The sequence below is a fragment of the Vidua macroura genome, chromosome 1 (assembly GCF_024509145.1).
Source record: "Vidua macroura isolate BioBank_ID:100142 chromosome 1, ASM2450914v1, whole genome shotgun sequence".
In the NCBI taxonomy this organism is placed as follows: Eukaryota; Metazoa; Chordata; class Aves; order Passeriformes; family Viduidae; genus Vidua; species Vidua macroura.
The window spans coordinates 22106072-22125897 of NC_071571.1; the positions used below are offsets into that span (position 1 = coordinate 22106072).

Genomic DNA, 19826 nt, shown 5'->3' on the forward strand with positions numbered 1-19826 from the left:
TGGGATTAATGGACACCCCAGGAGACCTCATTTTACAGCATCAAACAGCAATCAGCTGCTGAGTTGTTGTCTCAGGAAGGCTCAGGTCTCCACAGCAGCACTAGATGTGCTCATTACGTGTGGGTATCATATTCCCAACCAAGTACTTGCAACAGAATTAGCTCTATGTTATATAGTTTATTCATTTGAGGGAAGATGAGGATGGATCATCTTTTATTTGTTCAGCAAAGAATCTGTTTAAGACCTTTTGTTTCCCAGACATTGACATTTTATTTTAAATTGAATGTTGCATTATACAGCTCAGTTCCTAATACCAACATGATGAATTCAAGAGCACAGTAGATGTTTGCTATCAATTTTGTACCATATTACTATTTTACTCACAGAATACCACATCAGAAAAAAATAAGTAGTCTTTTAAACAGCTATTTTTCTCTTCCACACCTTGATTTGTTGTTGGTTTTTTTTTTGTTTTTTTTTTTTTTTTCAAATCTGTCTCTTCAAGAATGTGCTCACCCTCTCTCCTATTAATTTTAATAATCACAGTAAATCCCCCTGGATCTAAATGGTATCTTCGTTTTTGTTTTGTTTTCCCTTTTATTATGCTTGTTATAGCTGAATCTTAGAATCTCATTAGAATCATTTTCAAAGCTTCCATTGAGTCCAGCCTTGCTCGGCTGTGCTAGAGCCTGGGCTGGAGATGGAGGCAGCTACAGCTGTGTTTGTTCCAGCTTCTGGGAACGGACTTCACCAAGACATGAGGATAGGGTGGAGCATTTCAGGCTAACATTTTTTCATAGCCCTTCATGCCCTTTTGCAACGTGTCCTTAACCTGGGTGATAGCATAAAAGAGAAATTGGTAACTGGCACAAGCTGCAACAACGGATCGTGAGCATGGGGGTTTCTCCACAACCTCATGAAGGCCAGGAACTTGCTCTAAAGATATATTCTGGCTACATTTTTTTTTTTTTTTAATGAATAAGTAATCAAAATTATTGCAGACTTACAGCTGATTAATGAAGATCACTACCAATTATACAGTCCGGTAAATACAGAAACTGGCAGGAAGGACCAGGATTCTGTCTCCTTCTTGAGTTGTAACATGAAGGAAAGGAAGGACCAGAAAAAATAGAAGGCAAGAGAACAAAGATGCAAAGCCATGCAGGATCACCAGTAAATTGAACAGAATACCATGGGATGTAAAGTTTCTGTAGTGTACCCATGGAGTGGTTGTACACTGAACATAAAAACTCAAGAAAACCACTTGGCACTTGAATACAGTGACTCCTTCCAGGCAGGAAGGAGTCCTTATTTCCTGCATCAAAGCTGAAGAATATGGGAAGACAGAGAGTTTAACTTCAGAAATCGCCAAGTTGAGTGTCCAGTTGCATTTAAAAATCAACTAATTTTAATTGCCATGTATGCTGCAGGGTGCGTTTCAAGCCATAAGTACTTGGATAAAACAGAGGTAGAAAAGGTATTCCTCCCTTCCTCCCTTCCTTCCTTCCCCCCTTCCTCCCTTCCTCCCTTCCTCCCTTCCTCCCTTCCTCCCTTCCTCCCTTCCTCCCTCCCTCCCTCCCTCCTTCCCTCCCTCCTTCCCTCCTTCCCTCCTTCCCTCCTTCCCTCCTTCCTCCCTTCCTTCCTTCCTCCCTCCCTCCCTTCCTTCCTTCCTTCCGCAACTTCCGCAACTTCCGCAACTTCCGCAACTTCCGCAACTTCCTTCCGCAACTTCCTTCCGCAACTTCCTTCGCAACTTCCTTCCGCAACTTCCTTCCTTCCGCAACTTCCTTCCTTCCTTCCGCAACTTCCTTCCCTCCTTCCTTCCCTCCCTCCTTCCCTCCCTCCTTCCCTCCCTCCTTCCTTCCTTCCCTCCTTCCTTCCTTCCGCAACTTCCTTCCCTCCTTCCTTCCCTCCCTCCTTCCCTCCTTCCCTCCTTCCTCCCTCCCTCCCTCCCTCTTTTACTGTCACACTCTCCCATGTATCTCCCTCTCTCTGTCTCTCCCATGCATTTTTTCCAATCAGAATGCAGGTCAGCTCATGGAATTGTAGCTTGTATAAAACAGAAGAGTTAACAAAAGAAAGTATATAGAATCTTATAACTCACATGAATGCATTTGGGGAGCAGAGGAAGAAGGATATATGTCTGTGCAAATAAACTTTGTTTTTCCATTTGGACTTCATAGAACAATTTGGAATTCCTTCTTTTTCCCTTGGATAACCTCAGGTTCTGAGAAAAACGAAGCTTACATAAATCAGTGTTCTGGGCTTCTGTTAAAAAAAAAAAACAATAAAAAACAACAACAACAACAACAAAAAAAAAAAAAAAAAAAAAAAAAAACAAAAAAAAAAAAAAAAAAAAAACCAAAAAAAAAAAAACAAAAAAAAAACCCCACCAAAACCATGAAAAGGTAATGTGCAGAAATGCCCTGATTTCTGGTTAAAAACTTGCCATCAAATGCTACACAATGCAACAATGATGCAGTAGAGTGAAATAGATGAGTTTTAAGCAAAGGTGAATGGTATAAATATAAAGTGTATGATTAAGACTTAGCCTGTAAGACATTCTCTGAAGTATATTGCAAATGTACATAATATAAAAATTCAATTGACGAGTCTGGATTTATTAATAGTTTATTAACATTTTATCATAAAATTAAAAATTATTCTCTGTTGCTATGAGCAAAGAAACCCACTTATATTAGACATATTGCATCATTTAAAATATTGAAAAAGTCTACAGGAACTGGTTTTAATATTGCGGTATCTGCAAAGAAAAAGTCCAACAATGTTAAAAGAGAGAGACTTAAATGTTTAATGCTATTGTTATTAAAGACTATAAAATGCTATCTGGTATGATTAGCCTGTATTTTGTGAAAAAGGCATTTAATAAAAATGGTTCTAACAGCTATATATGAGTTGTGTGATAACTATTATTATGCTCATATCAAATGATGTATTTCCTACAAAATTTCCTACACAATTTCCTAAACAATGATCAAAATCACTGTTGCAAAGTGCTTTTAGCTATCTCAGATATGAAAGACACTACATATAAGTTTTATATATACATATATATGTGTGTGTGTATGTGTGTTTTATAGAAGAAGCCTTTAGGTCAAAATGTACTAAGATCCTAAAAAACGTCAAGTATATTTAATCTGAAAAGAGATGACAGACAAAGAAATACATCACATAAATCCATTAAATGCAGTGCTAGAACAAGCATTGTACTCTAAAAATCGCAAGTGGAAAAGTGAGAATAGTAAGACATAAATGGAGGACTAACTCTTCAGGTTAATTGATAATACCTCACTCATCTGAAAAGGAGTAAAATAAATGATCACTTGAAAGGAGGAGAGAGAAAGTAATATGAATCAGTGAACAAATTGAAGGAATTGACTTTGAATGGAAGACAGACAAAAAAGTCACAATCATATTCACTGAAGGACTCACATTTGTGCAGAAAAGCAAGACTATAAGGAAAAAGTGAATGATGGGTTTTTTCCTTCTTCTTCATAATAAGAACAGTTCTTCTTTCCAACCTAAAAAAACACATTTCTATTCTATCTACATTTTTCCACAGTCATATTGACATGTAAGGACAGTGAACCATATGTGCAGAGTAGTTGGAATTATAGTGAGATTCTCTATATTTTTTATCTTTTTAATCTTACCCAAAAAGCTGTTTTAAATTTTCTTTTAAATGCCAAGAATATAATCCTAAGTGTAAGAAACCCACATCTGTTTCCAGTTACCCCAGAAATTGTTTCAGCCTCTACCATCACAAGTTTTGACGGTTTTGATGCCCTTTGTGCTCTCAGGCTGTCCTTGAGTCATATTTCTTCCTCTTCTTAGGGTTGTTGCTCTAGTTACTGAATTGCAACATTTTTTGTTGTTCTTTAATGGCAGCATTTGTATTTTGAAATTGTTCTTTAATGACTTTTTGCTCGGAAACTCTTTCAAAACAATAAGTCAAATGCTAATGCTAGCATTAATATAGGGGATAGATTAACAAAGAGGCCCAGAGATAAAAAATCAAGCAGCAAGACATTAATCATTAAGCAGATTTAGTGTAACTTAAGATTTTCCCAAATCTTCAAATCAAATTTAGTCAACCAAATCACATCGTATATTCCCCCTCATATCATGCTTCATCTTAAAATGACACCTGCAACTTCAGTGTGAAAGTTGTCCTTCCATCTTTTCCACTGATGATGAGAAACTGTTGCTTTTCGTTCCTTTCTTCTCTCTCCGACTTGCTTGTTTTTGCCCGGTCCGCTTTCCCGGGGCGCTGGCCAGGCGCTTCTGGGAGCCGCCGGAGAGAGAGAGAGGCAACAAACATCTTTGTGGGTTTGTCTGATACGGACAGAGCTGTTTAGAGAGCAGGAGCAAGACCAGGATAAAGAGACTCAAGAGATTGGACTCTTGTTGTGCAGTCCAAAGTAGGTTGTATTTGCCCGATCACCGCACGTACAAGTGACCACGATCAGGGGTCCAGACAAAGGTTTTATAGGGGAAAATAAGAGATAAGGTGAAACCAATAGAACAATGCCCAGTGTGAATACATTATAGGTAAAATCCAATGGGAATAACTCCAGGGGGAAGGATGAATATACGTAAAAATACAGAATAGAAACTCCAGCTTTAGGTTTAGGAAACAGAAACTCCCATCTCAAATTCACAAAGCCCTTTTGCTCCGTTTGCGTAGCTGCACACTGCAACAAGAAACCTTATGGATTCCAGCCTAAATATATGAATCTTTTGAAATATTTTATATTTATATTGTATATAAATGATATTTACATTTATCATTTGGTCTTTATGCCTGAGTGTATTTCCCAGTCTGTAGGGAAATTGTTTATTTGCTGTATTCAATTTAATTTCTTTTTTAATCAGCATCTCAGTAGTTGCTTCATACATGGGAGCAGATCCTTTATCACCTTCTTTTACAACTGGGGGTTGTCCTCACTCAGGTGGAGGACCTTACTTTTGGCATTGTTGAATCTCATGAGGTTCACATGCATCTACTTGTTCAGAGCTTGTCCAGTTCTCTCTGGATGGCATCCCATCCCTTAGGCATGTCAACCCCACCACTCAGCTTCTTGTCACCTGCAAACTTTCTGTAAGTGCACTTGATCCCACTATGTCGTCTATGATGTTATTGAACAGCACCGGTCCCCGTATGGCCCTGTGGGGACACTTCTCATCACTGATCTCCATTTTACTCCTTTGTTTTCTCAAATTAAAGTTTCTTTACATTTATGTTATTCCCACTCTATTTTTAATATCCTCTTTAAGCTGGCTTTATTTTAGAACTCATATTTCTGCGCTGCATGCAATTCCAGGCAGCTTTTTCTCAGTTAAATAAATTATATTTTAATAATTATTCTATCATGTTTTAACCCCAGTTGAAAACTAATCTACTGTGAAGAAAGTTAACTCTATCCCAACCAAAACCAGTACATACTTCCTTTTAGATATATCCATTTGCAATATAAAGTTATGTAAATGCTCAAATTTGATTAATTGTAAATTTTCTAAAAATTAAATTGAATACATACAATTTTGTATGCAACTTACAGTCAGGTACCTAAGTACCTTTGCAGGTCAACTCTTGATCACATTTTCAGAATGTGATCTCAATTCCACCAGTTTCTGAAAATAAGGAGAAAAATGTTGAATCACATTGAGATGTTTGAAAAATGCCCTCTATATCCACAGAAGAGATTTTTAGCGGTTATATGCTCCACTTATAATGTTGAAAATAAGTATAGAAAAATCTCAAAGTTCAATTTCTTATTAAAGTTACCAGAAGTAACCATTTGTCTTAGAAAATAAAAGATTTTCTGAAGATCTGAATAGATCTGCTCATGTTCTTTAAATTCTTATGTCTATAAGGTTTGTTCCAATCAGCACTGATGATTTTGATAGTAAATAGGTTAGGAATTGGTTTACATGTCCTATTAGTCCCAGCAGGATTGGACTCTGAGAGGCCTGTAGGACCTGCTAAAAGCAGCAGTAAAAGTCCTACACTTCTCAGCATTCTAGTAGCAAATGGATGTGCATATGATTGAAAACATTGCAGTAATTGGCTGAGTGTGAAAAATATGAAGATGTATTTATTTGCAGAAGTTAGGTGTTGCCCTCTATGAGTCAGCTGAGAATGGCAGCATTTACTGCCTTTGAAGAAAAAATCCTTTGCAAAAGACAGCTCTGCAAATTCTCACTATAGATCCCACAGTGGCAGAAACTATGCACTGAGTTTTCAAGGTGGAGAATGGCAGAACATATGTGAGATAAATGAAAATATTCTGTACTGCCAGCTATTGCAGCTGAACAAATCACTTGCTTTTTATTCTATCTCCACAGCTAAACTTCCCTAAGAAAGTCTAGGTAAGTGAACAGTCTTCTCCAGGGAGAAAAACAAAAAAGAGAGCTTTCAGGGAAAAGTTCATTAATTTCAAACAACCTGATGTTCGGTTACATATCTTAATATCAGGACATTTTTGTGGTACTCAAGTTTCCCACTGCACACAAGTACTTTGATTACTTCCTGCATTCTATCACCTGCCTGCTGAGTTTTAGAGATCGTTTAAAATCTATCTCACTCTAGCTGCAGAAGAAAATATATAAGGACATTAAAATTATGTGCAAGCATCCCTAAAACTGGTGAATTTGGAAGATGTGGTGAATGAGCACTCAAAATGAAGGTTCTACGACTGCTGTTTCTACACATCTATGCGCAGGTCCTGATCATTCAGAGATGTTTTGTACCAGCCTGGCCAGTTCTATGTATTTCCCTCAAAAAATGTTATTTACAAGTGCTCACACTAATGAGACAATGAAAATATGAATTACAGATTGGATTTAGTTTGCCTAATTTAGGCATGTAACTTACTTTTAAATCCCTGATCCCTACCTACACTTCTGCTCAAAGATCTCTCGAGTACATCTATGTCTTTCTTGAATTGTGGGAAGAAAACTGTCTCAAAGGCAACATCTACATTTTGGTCTTCCCCAAAAAGAACATACACCCCAGGACAAACTGACCATATGTCCATTTTGCCTGACGTCTCCTCTGTCTGGTACTGTTACATGTAATTATTATATTTGTTTTTTATTTCAGTCTCTATGATGAATTGTAAGGGCTATGTTAAACCACTGCTGGAGTAGTTGTTTTGTGACATGATGTTGCATGTTTTCTTATGGCATGCAAATGTTGCTTTCTTTGACAAAATCTTTTGAGTTTTTGTAAGGCTGTACAGGGTATGAAGAGGTTTGTGGTGTCTCATCCTTTCTGCCTGTAGAGTGTGATCCCTGCACTGAATGTTATTTTGGAACTGCAATAGTTTTTATCTCAAAGGGAACTCTGAAATGAAAAAGTCCGGGAATGAACTATCACACATAGAGTGGGAATGATAGAGGGTCAGATTCTAGAAGCCAAGTTATTTGCTAGTGTAGATGTGCCAAATAGTATTTTACAGCTGACATTTCACCAATACTGAGTCAAGTGGAATAATTACCCTCAGCATCTTACTTATAACATCACTATTAACATGTCAGAATGTGATTTGCCTTGACTTTCTTTGTTGACTTTCGTTTGGTTTCTTTTCCACTCTAACTCTTGGACCTTTTTCCTTGCATTTGCATTTTTTTATGCAGCTATTCCTAATCTAGTATTGATGAAAGTGATTTCTCCCTCCAAAGTGCAGCACTTGACAAACGTCTTACTGAATTTTATCTTGCTGATTTAAGATCATATCTGAAGATTATTCCAGTAATTTTGAATCTTGATCCCGGTCCCTAAAGCATTTGTATGCGTTATTCTGTTAATTAGTATCATTCATAGATTTCATAGATAATCACAATTCATTTTGTCATCTAAATCACTAATGAAAATATGTTTAAAAGTCTTAGATGTAGACTGTAATCTGTAGCTAACTCATGTGCTTATATTCATCCTATTTCTCCTTTAACCTCTAGCCTGAGAACCCCCAAGAGGCATCTCTGTAGTTGCATAAGTATTTAAAACTTGTATTTATATCTAATCTGGTTCACAAAATTATATTTAAGTTACCAAACTGATTGCTTATGTTCCCAAAGAGGAAGCAGTCTGTCACTTACTGAGCTCTGCATTAATGTGAGTTAGCTGTTCTGTCACTAATTTTGCATTCCAATTTAGAAATAGGTAATCAAAAGTGGGCTAATGATGCTATATTTTTCTCATATTCTATTACAAGCACCATGCATTTACTCCACTATATTTATAGAAATCCATGGGTTTGTAGAAAATTGCCTCTGCAAGTTTTATTGTTATCAAGTGACCTACTTTTCACCTTAGTCCATTTGAACATAGCTGATATATTTACTATCAGTTACTGAGACAAGAAATGTGGTATTGTTTTGTCTAGATCAGCATCCTTTAATGGCCATGCAGTCTATTAAATATCTATTACAGACTCTAGATTTAATAAATGATTTCTAATTGACTAGATGTCAGTGGCAACATTCAAGAAAACTCAGTTACATGGGATTTTTTCATTGATTTTCCCCATATTAGAAAATGAAATGTCAGCTACCATTAATTGCGCTTTCACAATACGAAGCATACTGCAAAAGTATGTAGCTGCTAAGTGAAAGCACTTCTAGCCTAACATGCAAGAGAAGTATTTTTTTAAATTAATCCAATACCTAAACAATTATTACAGTTATGTGCCTCTCTGGGTCAAATTGATGTGAATGCAATTAAAATCTATAATATGGAAGCATTTTGCAGGCTTCTAGAAAAAATGCATTTAGAGACATATTCTGCAGTTGTTTGTCCTTATACACTTCACTGTCTGCATCCAGCACCACAGAAGTTAGTTAATCCACCATTTCTAGGAGCTCTCACCTACAAGGATGACATCACCCCTTACATGAGCTTGCACTTCGAGTCCATGACTCAAAGACAGAACAGCTAACTTAGATTGTCTTATAAGAATACACATGTCTACCCAGGCTATGTGCCATTACTAAGGAGGGTATGTGCGGCGTGGGTTTTTGCTCTCCCCGGCTGCACACAGCTCTTGGGAGCCTGGCTGTGGCGTAGCTTCCACGTGCTGCCGGGGTTTGCTGCCGCGGGTTCCCAGACAGCTGTGTCTCGGGCGTGTGGGCTGGCCAGCCTCTGTTACCGTGCACTAGGGACTCAGCAAAGAGGTAAGGAATTTGTCCATTTACTCCGTGCTTGGCAGGAACGGTTTATTGGTCACGTGGCGCGGTTCGATGGAAAGACGCGACCGCTCCCGGCACTCGCATGGGAGAAAATGGCGCCTGGGTGCCGGCGGGATAGGGTTTTATGGAGGGGCGGGGCGAGAGGATCCACGGCCTGCTGCCCAATAGGGGCGGCTGCCGCGGGGTTGACGCCAGCAACAGCGACCAACCAGAGAACCCCGCAGGGTCGGGCACCGAGCCTTGGGCTGAGCGGGATCGTGTGGCTTGGGGTGGCCAGCACGGGGTTTCCCGGGGCCAGACAGCAGGGTGGTTACAGGAGCGGCACAGGGGTAAGAATCCGGCAGCAGGCAACATGGGGGCAGAAACCGCGGGGGGGGAACAACGCGGGGGAAATGCGGGATTACAGAACTTATTTTAACATAAATTAAAAACCCTAATCTAAACCCAAACTCCGGGATGCAACAGGTATGATGCAGAATAAAGTTTATGAGACTGTGATATATATATCCCTTACCACTGAAGATTCAGAGTTCAAAATGTGTTGGTGCATCTTTGCTGCCAGCCGATATCTGCATTTGTGTGATCAGGCCTTCGTGATCACGTATGCTTTCTACAGGTGGAATTCCATAGATTTTCTTTCATGTGTTCACATTTATCAAGCTAGAATTGACTATTGGTCTGTACAATCCTAGTGAGATGATATTAGAAGTCTGGATGTGAAAATTTATTTGACTGTACAATTTACAGTAGTGCTAGAAGTTCTTATGTCTTTGTAGCGAAAGAAAAAATCCATGACCTTTCTAAAGTATGTGATGTGGCATTCAATTTCCCTGCATCTGATCGATAAGCAAGCAGGAAGTTCTATCTTTTGCCATGGTAGACAAGCATAATTAAGCAATAAGGAAATGGAGGTAGTTAGGATTATCTTAGGATGCACCTGGGAGCTGCCTTGTTGCTATTTTAAAACATCTTTATGTGAAGGGAACTGTATTAATTTCTGCTGAGAAAGATAAAGTTGGCAGTTTGGAATGCTCATGAGCAGCAGTTTCACTGTGCTTTGCAGGCAGTAGTGTGGTGCGTTCACCCCAAACAGCTAGGCTTCTCCTTCAGCAGAAGGAAAGATGGAGCAGGCTGTAAGCATTTAATTGACAGTTCAGAACAAGAAAAAAAAAAAAAATCACAAAAAACCCAAAACAACAACAGCAACAAAAAAAAAAAAAAAACAAAAACAAAAACAAAAACAAAAACACCACCAAAAAAAACCAACCCACAACCCCTCCTGCAAAGCAATTATGCTTTGGCTGGCTTCCAGTGAGTGCAAAACTTACATTTTTACCAGTTTAGAATAAAAATATGTTGTCTCCAACACTTGATTTTCAGGGAAGACATCTCTGCATAATTAATACTATTGCATCCACATTCTAATTTATGCATTTTAATTATATCAAAGGCCTGGTGAATAATTAATGCTAGCAAAACAATGGGTCTGAAGCATAAGCTGAAAAGTATCACTTTTTAATGGGCTCTGTAAATTTAAATAACTAATGAAAGCTATTTAACTATTTGATTGTGAGTATATTTCTCCCTGATACAATCAAGGATTAACGACCATAATTGAGCAGCCTCTCAAGTGGAAAAATGTTAGCTCAGGTTAGTTTTTTTTCTGAGTGTACTGTAGTATATTGACCCACCTGAGCTATATGCTTGCAGGAAAGAGATTTATTTGCATGTTTCCCCTCTGGGAGGAACTGGTATGCCATTGGTATCATCAATAGGATCTAAAATCAAAATTTTGGGTTTAGCATTCCCCTTTGACCTCCTGTCTTCAAGTAGGTCAGTTCATGAAAGTTTCATGGGGAGATTTAGAATTGAATCTAAAGAAACACAATACAGAATTTATTATCTTTGAGTTCAGCAATCTAAGAATTAAGGATGTAGGCCAGGTTAGTAATTTAGAGCCTTGAAGTGGTCGGAGAGAGATAGAACCTCTGGAGAATTTAATCTCATTCTAAAATGGGTTTTTGAAATAGATGGGATTAATAACCATTTGGCAGTGCCTAGCATTTTTCTCTTTCTTACAGAAGAAGCTTAGTATACTGTCTTACCCATACACCTAACTTCTAGACAGACAAGTTTAGAAGAAGTTAATCTCACCAGCAAAGGTAGCCTCTAAAACTATGGTTTAAAAAAGACCTGCTCACACCAATCTGAGGGTGTAAAGACCAGGGCAAAACAGAAGGGCTCACAGCACAGAGCTGTGCAAAGTTCAGTGAGTCACACTGATAACCAGCATCAGTTGCTTGGCCAAGTCTCAGATTTGAGTTGTCTCCCCCTCTGAAGGGCTCAAAATGTACATTCATATTAATCTGCCATACCCAAACACCAGCCTCCAGCCCGCTCTGCTCCCTGGGGCTGTGCAGGGCAGAATGATGTGCTAAGAGCAGGCTGTCCCAGATGTGCAGCGTGTCCTGGCTTTCATGCACTCTGAGTTTGTCACGCCAAGAGTGGTGAAAGCATGTGGACAGCAGACAACACTGACTGCAGAGCATGGAAAGCCTGGCAGCAGAAAGGGCTCATTTCTTTAGGAGAGTAAAACAGTACAGCAAATGATGAATTACTGCGATCCCTGGCAATATATTACATACACTCAAGAAATATCAGCTTGTCAATATGAATACAAAATGAATAGCTTCTACCAACTTTTTTGTTCTTGTTTTCCATATCAGAAGTTTGCACTTTAATGCAAAATGTTTGAGGAAGTGTCGTAAAAATAACAACAACAGTAAAATGAAGGACTTTTAAAAGAAATAAGATTGACAAAGGCTGATGCCAATTTTGCATATCAGGCCCTTTATTTAAGTGCATTAATTTGAGTTCAGTAACTTTTTGCTCCTATGTTTGAAATTTTCTCTTTTACCTAATATTACATGTTGAATTGAAGTATTTGACTCTCCATAGTACTCACTTGTGTCATTGGGGAGGTATGAAAGGCAACTATGTAGGAACGAATTGTGTTTTCCCTGTTTTCAGCTGTGTTTGCATGAGCCTGGACATGAGCTAGTGCTCTCCTCAGTGGTTGTGGCCTGTGTCAGGCAGGGGAGTGTTCCTTTCAGTTTGGTCAGGCTGGATGGTGTGTCCCTTCATGCAGATGTTGGGAAGGACAGGGAAGAACAGAAAAGGCTCTTGCAGAGGGGGCTCCGCTCCAGGGAAATCTCAGCCAGCCATAGCTGCCTGGCCCCAGTGAATATTTCATAGAAGTCAGAAAGCAGAACACAAAAGAAAATCTGCCATAATATCAGATTAAACCAGTTTATTTCTTGTGAGCAATAGTACCTGAAAGAGCAGATACTGGGGCAATCTGGGGCTGGTGTCAGAGTTAACAGGCTGACACTGGGGGTTTATTTGCTCTTCACAGCTTTCCTGCCCAGGGGCTAGGCAGTATCCTGATGGTATTCCTCTGCACCCCATTCCTCTCTACTTTCCTTACAGCAGAGCCTATAATGAGTAGTAAGAACAATTCCCCAAGAAACACAACTCTTTTATTGAATCCTGTTTAAGACCAAAACCTGTTTAGCATGTTTGGGATGGAGTCTGGTGTTCCAGTTGTCCAGTGCTTGCAATGTGCCTGATAAAAGAGATGCTGAAGCAGGAGTTCATGGTCTCGGGTGAAGTGCCTCCCTTTGCTTCTGCCTTTGCAGGACTATGCTGAGAAGGAGAGAGCTGCAGCTAAGGCCCTGGAGGATGTGAAGGCTAACTTCTACTGTGAACTGTGTGACAAGCAGTACCACAAACACCAGGAATTTGACAACCACATCAATTCTTATGACCATGCTCACAAGCAGGTAAACCTGATAAATGTCTTGCATGTTACAATGGTCTCTCTTCCCTCCTCATTGATTGTGGGAGGTTTCTAAATTCACCCAAGTAGAAGACAATTCATCATTTGATGCTTTCAACTTTAACATGCTACTTTCCATTAAAATAAAATGGAAAATACTCACTTTTATCACAATTTCTTTTAAGCTACTTTGACTGAAAGACCTTCAGCTGTAGCTTTAGATACATGCTTAATACTGATGTCTGGACTTAATTTGATAAATTTAAATGTGGAATAACTTAAAAACCACAGGCAGGGGGAAAGACCACTTCCTCAAATGACCAGGTCCATCTTTTGAACCTCCCAGTCACAGAAAAGCCTCTATTCTTCATGCTTCTATCAGAAGGCATATGACCATGCTGTTTCAAACTGGTTGTGCTGTTTCAAGGGCAAAAAAGAATTTTGTCTATTTTTTTTTAAAGCATCTGTTTCTGGAGTTAAAATCTATGTCTCATAATGTTTGTCAAGCAAAATGCATTTTTCCTTGCATACAGAACAATATAAAATAATCCCTTATGAAACATTGGATTCCTGGAAAAAGATAATAAATACTATTTTTTATCACATTTTGTATCGGTTTTATCATATTTGTATGTGGTAGGTATATTTTACCCATATGTGCCTATTAACTTTATTTCCTGTGTCCCAATTTTCCTCCAATTTTAGCAAAATACATATTTCAATTGGTAATATGAAAGGAAAATGCAATTAATTCATATAAACACTTCAGAATTTAAAGAAAATGGTTTGTGAAGTCCAGGAATGAATGTTTCTGAACCTCTGAAGCAAGAGATCACATCAGCTGACCTGGCATGCTAAGGACATGTTACTAGAATCTGAGGATGGATCTTTTTCTCCTCTATTTCTGCTAGCGCTTGCATTAAGTGCTCACGTATTGCGTGCATCCAAGTTGCCAGGGAATTAGTGTCTTCTGTGTGATCACACTTGTAGGTTCATGGGGATCAGGAGCTGCCTCAATAATATATGAAACCACTAGAAGTTGCAGGTATCTCTAAACAGAGTATTAGAAATAATAATGTTGAATAAAATGAGCAACGCTAAAGGCAAAGCGCCTCGCTCTCCCTGAAAGCAATCTTATTGTCTTCTGCAGTATCACAGAGGATGTAAATCACCCTGGAATTTTCTGTGTGCATCTATCACAGCACTTTATTAAAAAACTGCCTAAGGTCTGCCCACACATCAAATGCTGAACCATCCTGCTGAATTCAAGCACCACAGGCAGCTATCCATGGGTTATAATGGGACTCTTTGTCCCATCTCTCCAAACCAGAGTTATGCATTTATGTATTAAATCAAAAGCAATTCCCCTCATCACCATTCCATTAATTTTTTTTATAATAATACAAAACAAAATATTTTCCAGATCCTAAACCTGTGACTCTAATCCCTATAAATCCCCATTTGCTGCACAGAAGATTTTTTTCACCCTTCAGCTGTTTTTTTAAGTCATTAGAAATGCATCTGAACTCAAATGGAGCCATTTGTGCTCTTTCCTCTTCACACACTCCCCCTGCAAAAAGCAGTTTTTGCTAAATCAAACAGCCTGCTTCATGCACCAACTATGACTGCGTTGTTGGGTAGGGGAGGTTTTGGCAAGTTTCTGTTATAAAAGGGCTGGTTTAAGCAATAAAACTCTTCTTAATTTTCAGATAAATTTACTGCTTTAAAAGCTGCCAGACAGTGCTGGAAACCGTGAGTCTGCACAGAAATGCACGACACATACAGAATATCAACTGGCAGTGCAAGCTCACCTCATCCTGCCCTTTCAGATGTAGTTCAGAGGCTCAGTTAGTGCAGGATTAGCTACCTACCCTCCTGATGTGACAGGATAATTCAGTCTCTTCTCCCCTCTCACTTCTTACCTGGTCAGCCAAGTCTGGGAAAAGAATTAGTTTGCCTCTAGGAACAGTGTAAGTGTTTACTCTGACTTTTATAGTCAGTCACAGAAAAGCCTCTCTTCATGCTATTATCAGCGTAATCTGATAAAAAAAATAATCTGATAAAAAAAAAGTTAATTTATGGTTTCCTGTGGGTTTAATTAACTTCATTTCAAAGTGTTTATTCTGGGAGGGACATTAGCCACCACAAGAGCTTCTTCCTCTGAATGTATGTTTTCTGTTTCTCAGCAGTAATTTGAGAGTAGCTTTAGTAATCTGCATGGATATGTTCTAAACATCATTCTTCTAATGGAGAGTAAATTAAAATGAGACACTCTTTGCACCTCAGTAACAATACAGTGTAGTCCTCCCATGTGATTTCCCATTTAAATGCTACTACTTCACAATTTGTATTAAAGTGGAAATGAAGTTTAGAGAAGATAGAAAGGCAGAAAAGGGATATTGGACTGAGTGCTTAATCATAAGTCTTTTGTTTGCCTTCCAGAGGAAATAGATTTTATTGAGAATTGTGGCTTTAATTCCAAATATTATGGTTTCATAAAATTAATTCTGCGATCCATTTTCTTATAGATGGTTTCGACCAGTTGTTATAGCAGGAAGTGCTGAGTCCTGGACCTAGCAGTTGGCATAGCAGCCATTGCCCTCCCTGTCGTCAGAGGCTGCAAAATGTTATGATGGCAGTCTGGCCTTGTTTGCATAAATGGACTTTCTGTTGTCTTTCTGTGTTAGATTATTCTAAAGCAGTATACTCAGAGATACTTTCTCTCTCTCTGCTTGCTACATACCTCTAAATTTATAAGCAAAAAAATATGATGTATGTGTACATATATATGCATAAAATTTGGCAGACCATCAAAGATCAATGCCTATATCTTCATTATCTTATAACACTGTAATGACCCTGGAGAGTTATTATTTAACTATTTTTGAGTAACATTTTCCCACTATTAAACAATTCTTATTCCTTTGGTTGTCTTGTCCGCATTAGTCTCAACATCTTTCCTAACACACTAAAAGAATTTTTCACTGATATTACCTGCTATTGGAAATTAATTTCTTTCAGTGCACTGATGGATAAAGTGAACACAGAAAATCTGTCTGATTGGGAGTTTGCACTCCTGAGCTCTGTGTTGTTAAACCTGATACTGAACAAGGCCGGGGCAGGAGTGGGAGTGACTTTCCTGGGAGAACCTAATCTTTCATCACTGTACAGCCCTGTGCATACATCTCTCATTGGCCCACCACGTATCAGCTAACCCACTTGAAATCACAGCTTTTTCCCTTGGTGTTTTTTTCCTATGACTTTATAAAGTCAGGGGCAGCAGTCACAGGGAGTAGCCTATTTGATAAATCTGCAGTTTCTCTCCTCAAGCATCAAGGTGAAGGACGCTCGCTCTCGCTTGCTCGCTGTATTCTCTGCAATAAAAGTGAACTGCATCAGAACGGGGTACCTTGGCTCTGCCAAAGCTACCTGAACACCAAAAAGCACAGGGGTCCTGGTGAGAATTCATTTAAAAGTGATCAGGATATAGATAACCAAGATAGGCTGCCACCTGAAACCTGAAAAAGTTATATCTGTGGGAGAAGGTTAAGCTGAAAATAATATATAAGTGTAGTTCTTCTTAACCGTGTTGTGTACGTCTTTAAAATTAAGCTAAACTTGAGCAGAGATGTCTATTTGGTTGACATTATTAAAAGGAATCTTTTAATAACTCCAGGTCATGCACAGTGTTTATTCATTCAGTTAACATCAAAGTGGCTGGAGCTTTCAATTTTTTGTATAAATAATCCTTAGCAATGAGCAAGGCTTTTAGATGTCAACAAATGAGAAAATCACAAATTTGTACTGCAATATAATAATTGTGATGATGATGATGATGATGATAATAATAATAGATATAAGCAGCAAAGAAAAACAAGACTGTATTGCCATCTTGGGGTTTCTGATGACAAAGCAAGCCTTTAGTTTTGTTATCAAAATTTAACCATACAGTTAAATGCATCACATTCTTTCCTGTGATAAAAATACACAAACTAAAAAAACCTATAAAAGGAACCCTACAACACAAATTTTAGTGTCCTTGAAGCTGACAGTACTAAGTAAGCAAACAGAAGTTTCAGTCTACTCTAGTTTACATGCACATACCTGTATTTTAGTATTTACATCCATGCATACTAGCATTTGGTTATATTTTTGGCATGAGAGCCTAATTTAGTGTGTACAGCTGTTGGCACTTACTGTTAAGCCTTTATGGTGCTTGTGGATTTAAACTCTAATTCAGGCAGAGATTTAGCTCCTGTTAAACTTCAAAGCTAGCAAATATGCTTACATTTTAGCTAGCATTGCTGCTACCATCCAGAAAATGCACTGATAAGTTAACTCAGAGAAAGCTCCAGGAATGAGTGTAAATGCTGAGATCTTGTTAGTTCATCTTGAGGGTGTTTTTCCCAGGATCTCTATGCTTATTGGAGGAAAAGTAAGTCATGTCTTTTGGTGCCAAGGTAAACCTGTATTACCCAAACAATTTTCATTTGTAGAAAAGATAACTGGTTTGGCAATATCTGAGGAATTTCACCTTAGGATCTGGATTTGGGAAATTAGGCAAACATGTTAAGAAACCTTCTTGTGGACAAAGGAATGCATATTTATCTGTAAGAACACACTAATGACAGGAGTACACGAGCATGAAGGTTCCCTACTATGTGTGCTTGTGTAGTCTCTGCTTTTTTCCCTTGAAGCATAGGTGGGCCCACTGTTCCTCTGGTGCTCCCATGTGGACAGGGCCAAGGTCCTTCCATGTAGCCCCTGCTCCTGTACCTCTGCATCAGGACATCAGCCTGTAAAGAGCTGACCCTTTAAAAGCAGAACACTGGCCGTGACTTTGTGGGGCCAAGTTTTGCACATAGGGTCTGTACTCTGTGGCCTCCTCAGGAAACAACCTGAGTGGTAAAAGACCTCATAATTTCTTGCTTTCAGTTAGCAAGTGGTGCTGTCAGCAGTCACCAGGATTCTGCTCCTGTAACTCACAAAAAATCACCTTGGTTTGATGCTTGTCAAGAAATACATGCATACTTGTAACAAAACTTTCACATTCCTCACATCCCTAGTAAGACTGAAGAAAGGAAGTCAAACAAGAGAAACAGTAATATTATGTTAGATTCCCTCAAACAGCTGGTTTATTAGTGGACCTGAAGTGATGCAAGAATTTTTTATATGTCGTAATCACTGTCCTCTTTAACTACCAATGGATTTCTATGCTCCAATATGATTAATGGACTTCTATGCTCCAAAGCAACTATCACATACACAAATTGCTATATGTGTGCAATTTAGAGGGTTTCAAATTAGGCCCTGTCCTGAAAACTTTGAACTTTCTATGAGGTAGCCCTATAAGCAGCCCCCTCAAAAAATAAATTATTTAAATGCATAAAATGAAGGAAGCTCATATGTTTTGCAAGAGACAGGTGTTAGAGATGGAATTACATCAGAATATTGACATTATGATTCAATGCAGTCAACAGGTTCACAGATTTTTTTCTACAAAGTATTCTTTAAATTCAGTGAAATTCCTGCTTATTTCTAACTTTAGACAAATCTATTACCAGTTTATATTTTAACTATCTCTGCTATACAATTATTTAGAATGATCACCTCCTCCAGGATAACATTTGTCAGACACTTCTGCTTCTTTGCAATATTTTTTTTTCTCTTGAATTTGGGAGTATGGATGCTGTGGAATTCTCAGCTGTTTTATTTACTTGTTAATTTACAATAGAAATAAAAATTTTCTCTGCTCTATACTTTTAAGCACATCTTTCTCTTCCTTTGGAAACAGCATACTCTTGAGGTTTCTAGTCTAGTCTAGTTTCTTTTTATATGAAGACCAAAGTTAAAAGCAAAGAATTAATTTCTATGGTCTATCCTATTCCTATTTTTTTCTATGGTCTATCCTATTTCCTATTTTGAAAGACATTTCAATGTCTTTTTGCCTTAAAGACACACTTTTTTCTTGCTCATTGTAAAAGTAGTGATTTTCTTGTTGCTACTTATTCCTATGCCATTTATTACAGTCTCTAATTTCTGTTATAGCTTCATACTTTCTTAGCTGTTCACCATACACTGATTTCTCGATCTGTATTCTTGTTCATACTCCCAAAAAATTACTTACACTCTGACTGTAACTCTTCCTGAAGAGCAAGTTTTTGATAATTTCTTGCTGAATAGTTATGCTTTTCTCACACTGCCTTTTCCATAATTAAATTTAAAAATTTTTCTCACTCTTTCAGAATTTTTTCATGTGAATTAACCCCTTCCATTCATCATTCTTGTACCTAAACTAGTTTTGATTATAAAATAAATTACCCCAACCGTAGTGAATTGTTAGATACAGAACTGATTGTGATGCTTATAAATGAGGTTTACAAACACTTTGTGTTTTAAGAACAAGCTTTCCATTGCTCTTGGTTATTGGGCTGAAGTTTTGTTTATGGATCACAAGCTTTAGTAAATTAACAGTAAAAATACATAGTATTTGCAAAGTCAAGAATAAACAAGTGAGAAGGCTTCAGAATCAATACTGTTGGGACACCCTAAAGCAATACTTTTATGTATCTGCCCTTTAATGAAATCTTTAATCTGAGATTGCATGTTGTTTTCACTAAGGAAACGTCCCTGACTCAGTACTGAAGATGGACTGTACTTTAGAATTTAATCCCTTTTGTGCAAGGGAAGCAGCTGCTGCCTGCAAAAGAACTGATGCTGTAAAATGAGGGGGAAATAGAAGGAGAACAAGTGGGTTTGGGAAGCAATTATGGAA

At 38.2% G+C, this 19826-nt stretch overlaps 1 protein-coding gene across 1 annotated transcript in view; it reads left to right on the forward strand.

Annotated features, from left to right (window-relative positions):
- Positions 1-19826, forward strand: part of ZNF804B (zinc finger protein 804B) — a 225926-nt gene that overhangs the window by 185622 nt on the left and 20478 nt on the right. The window contains exon 2 of the mRNA XM_053986387.1: positions 12912-13055. Within this exon, the coding sequence (XP_053842362.1) occupies positions 12912-13055 (144 nt within the window). The remainder of the gene's footprint in view (positions 1-12911; positions 13056-19826) is intronic.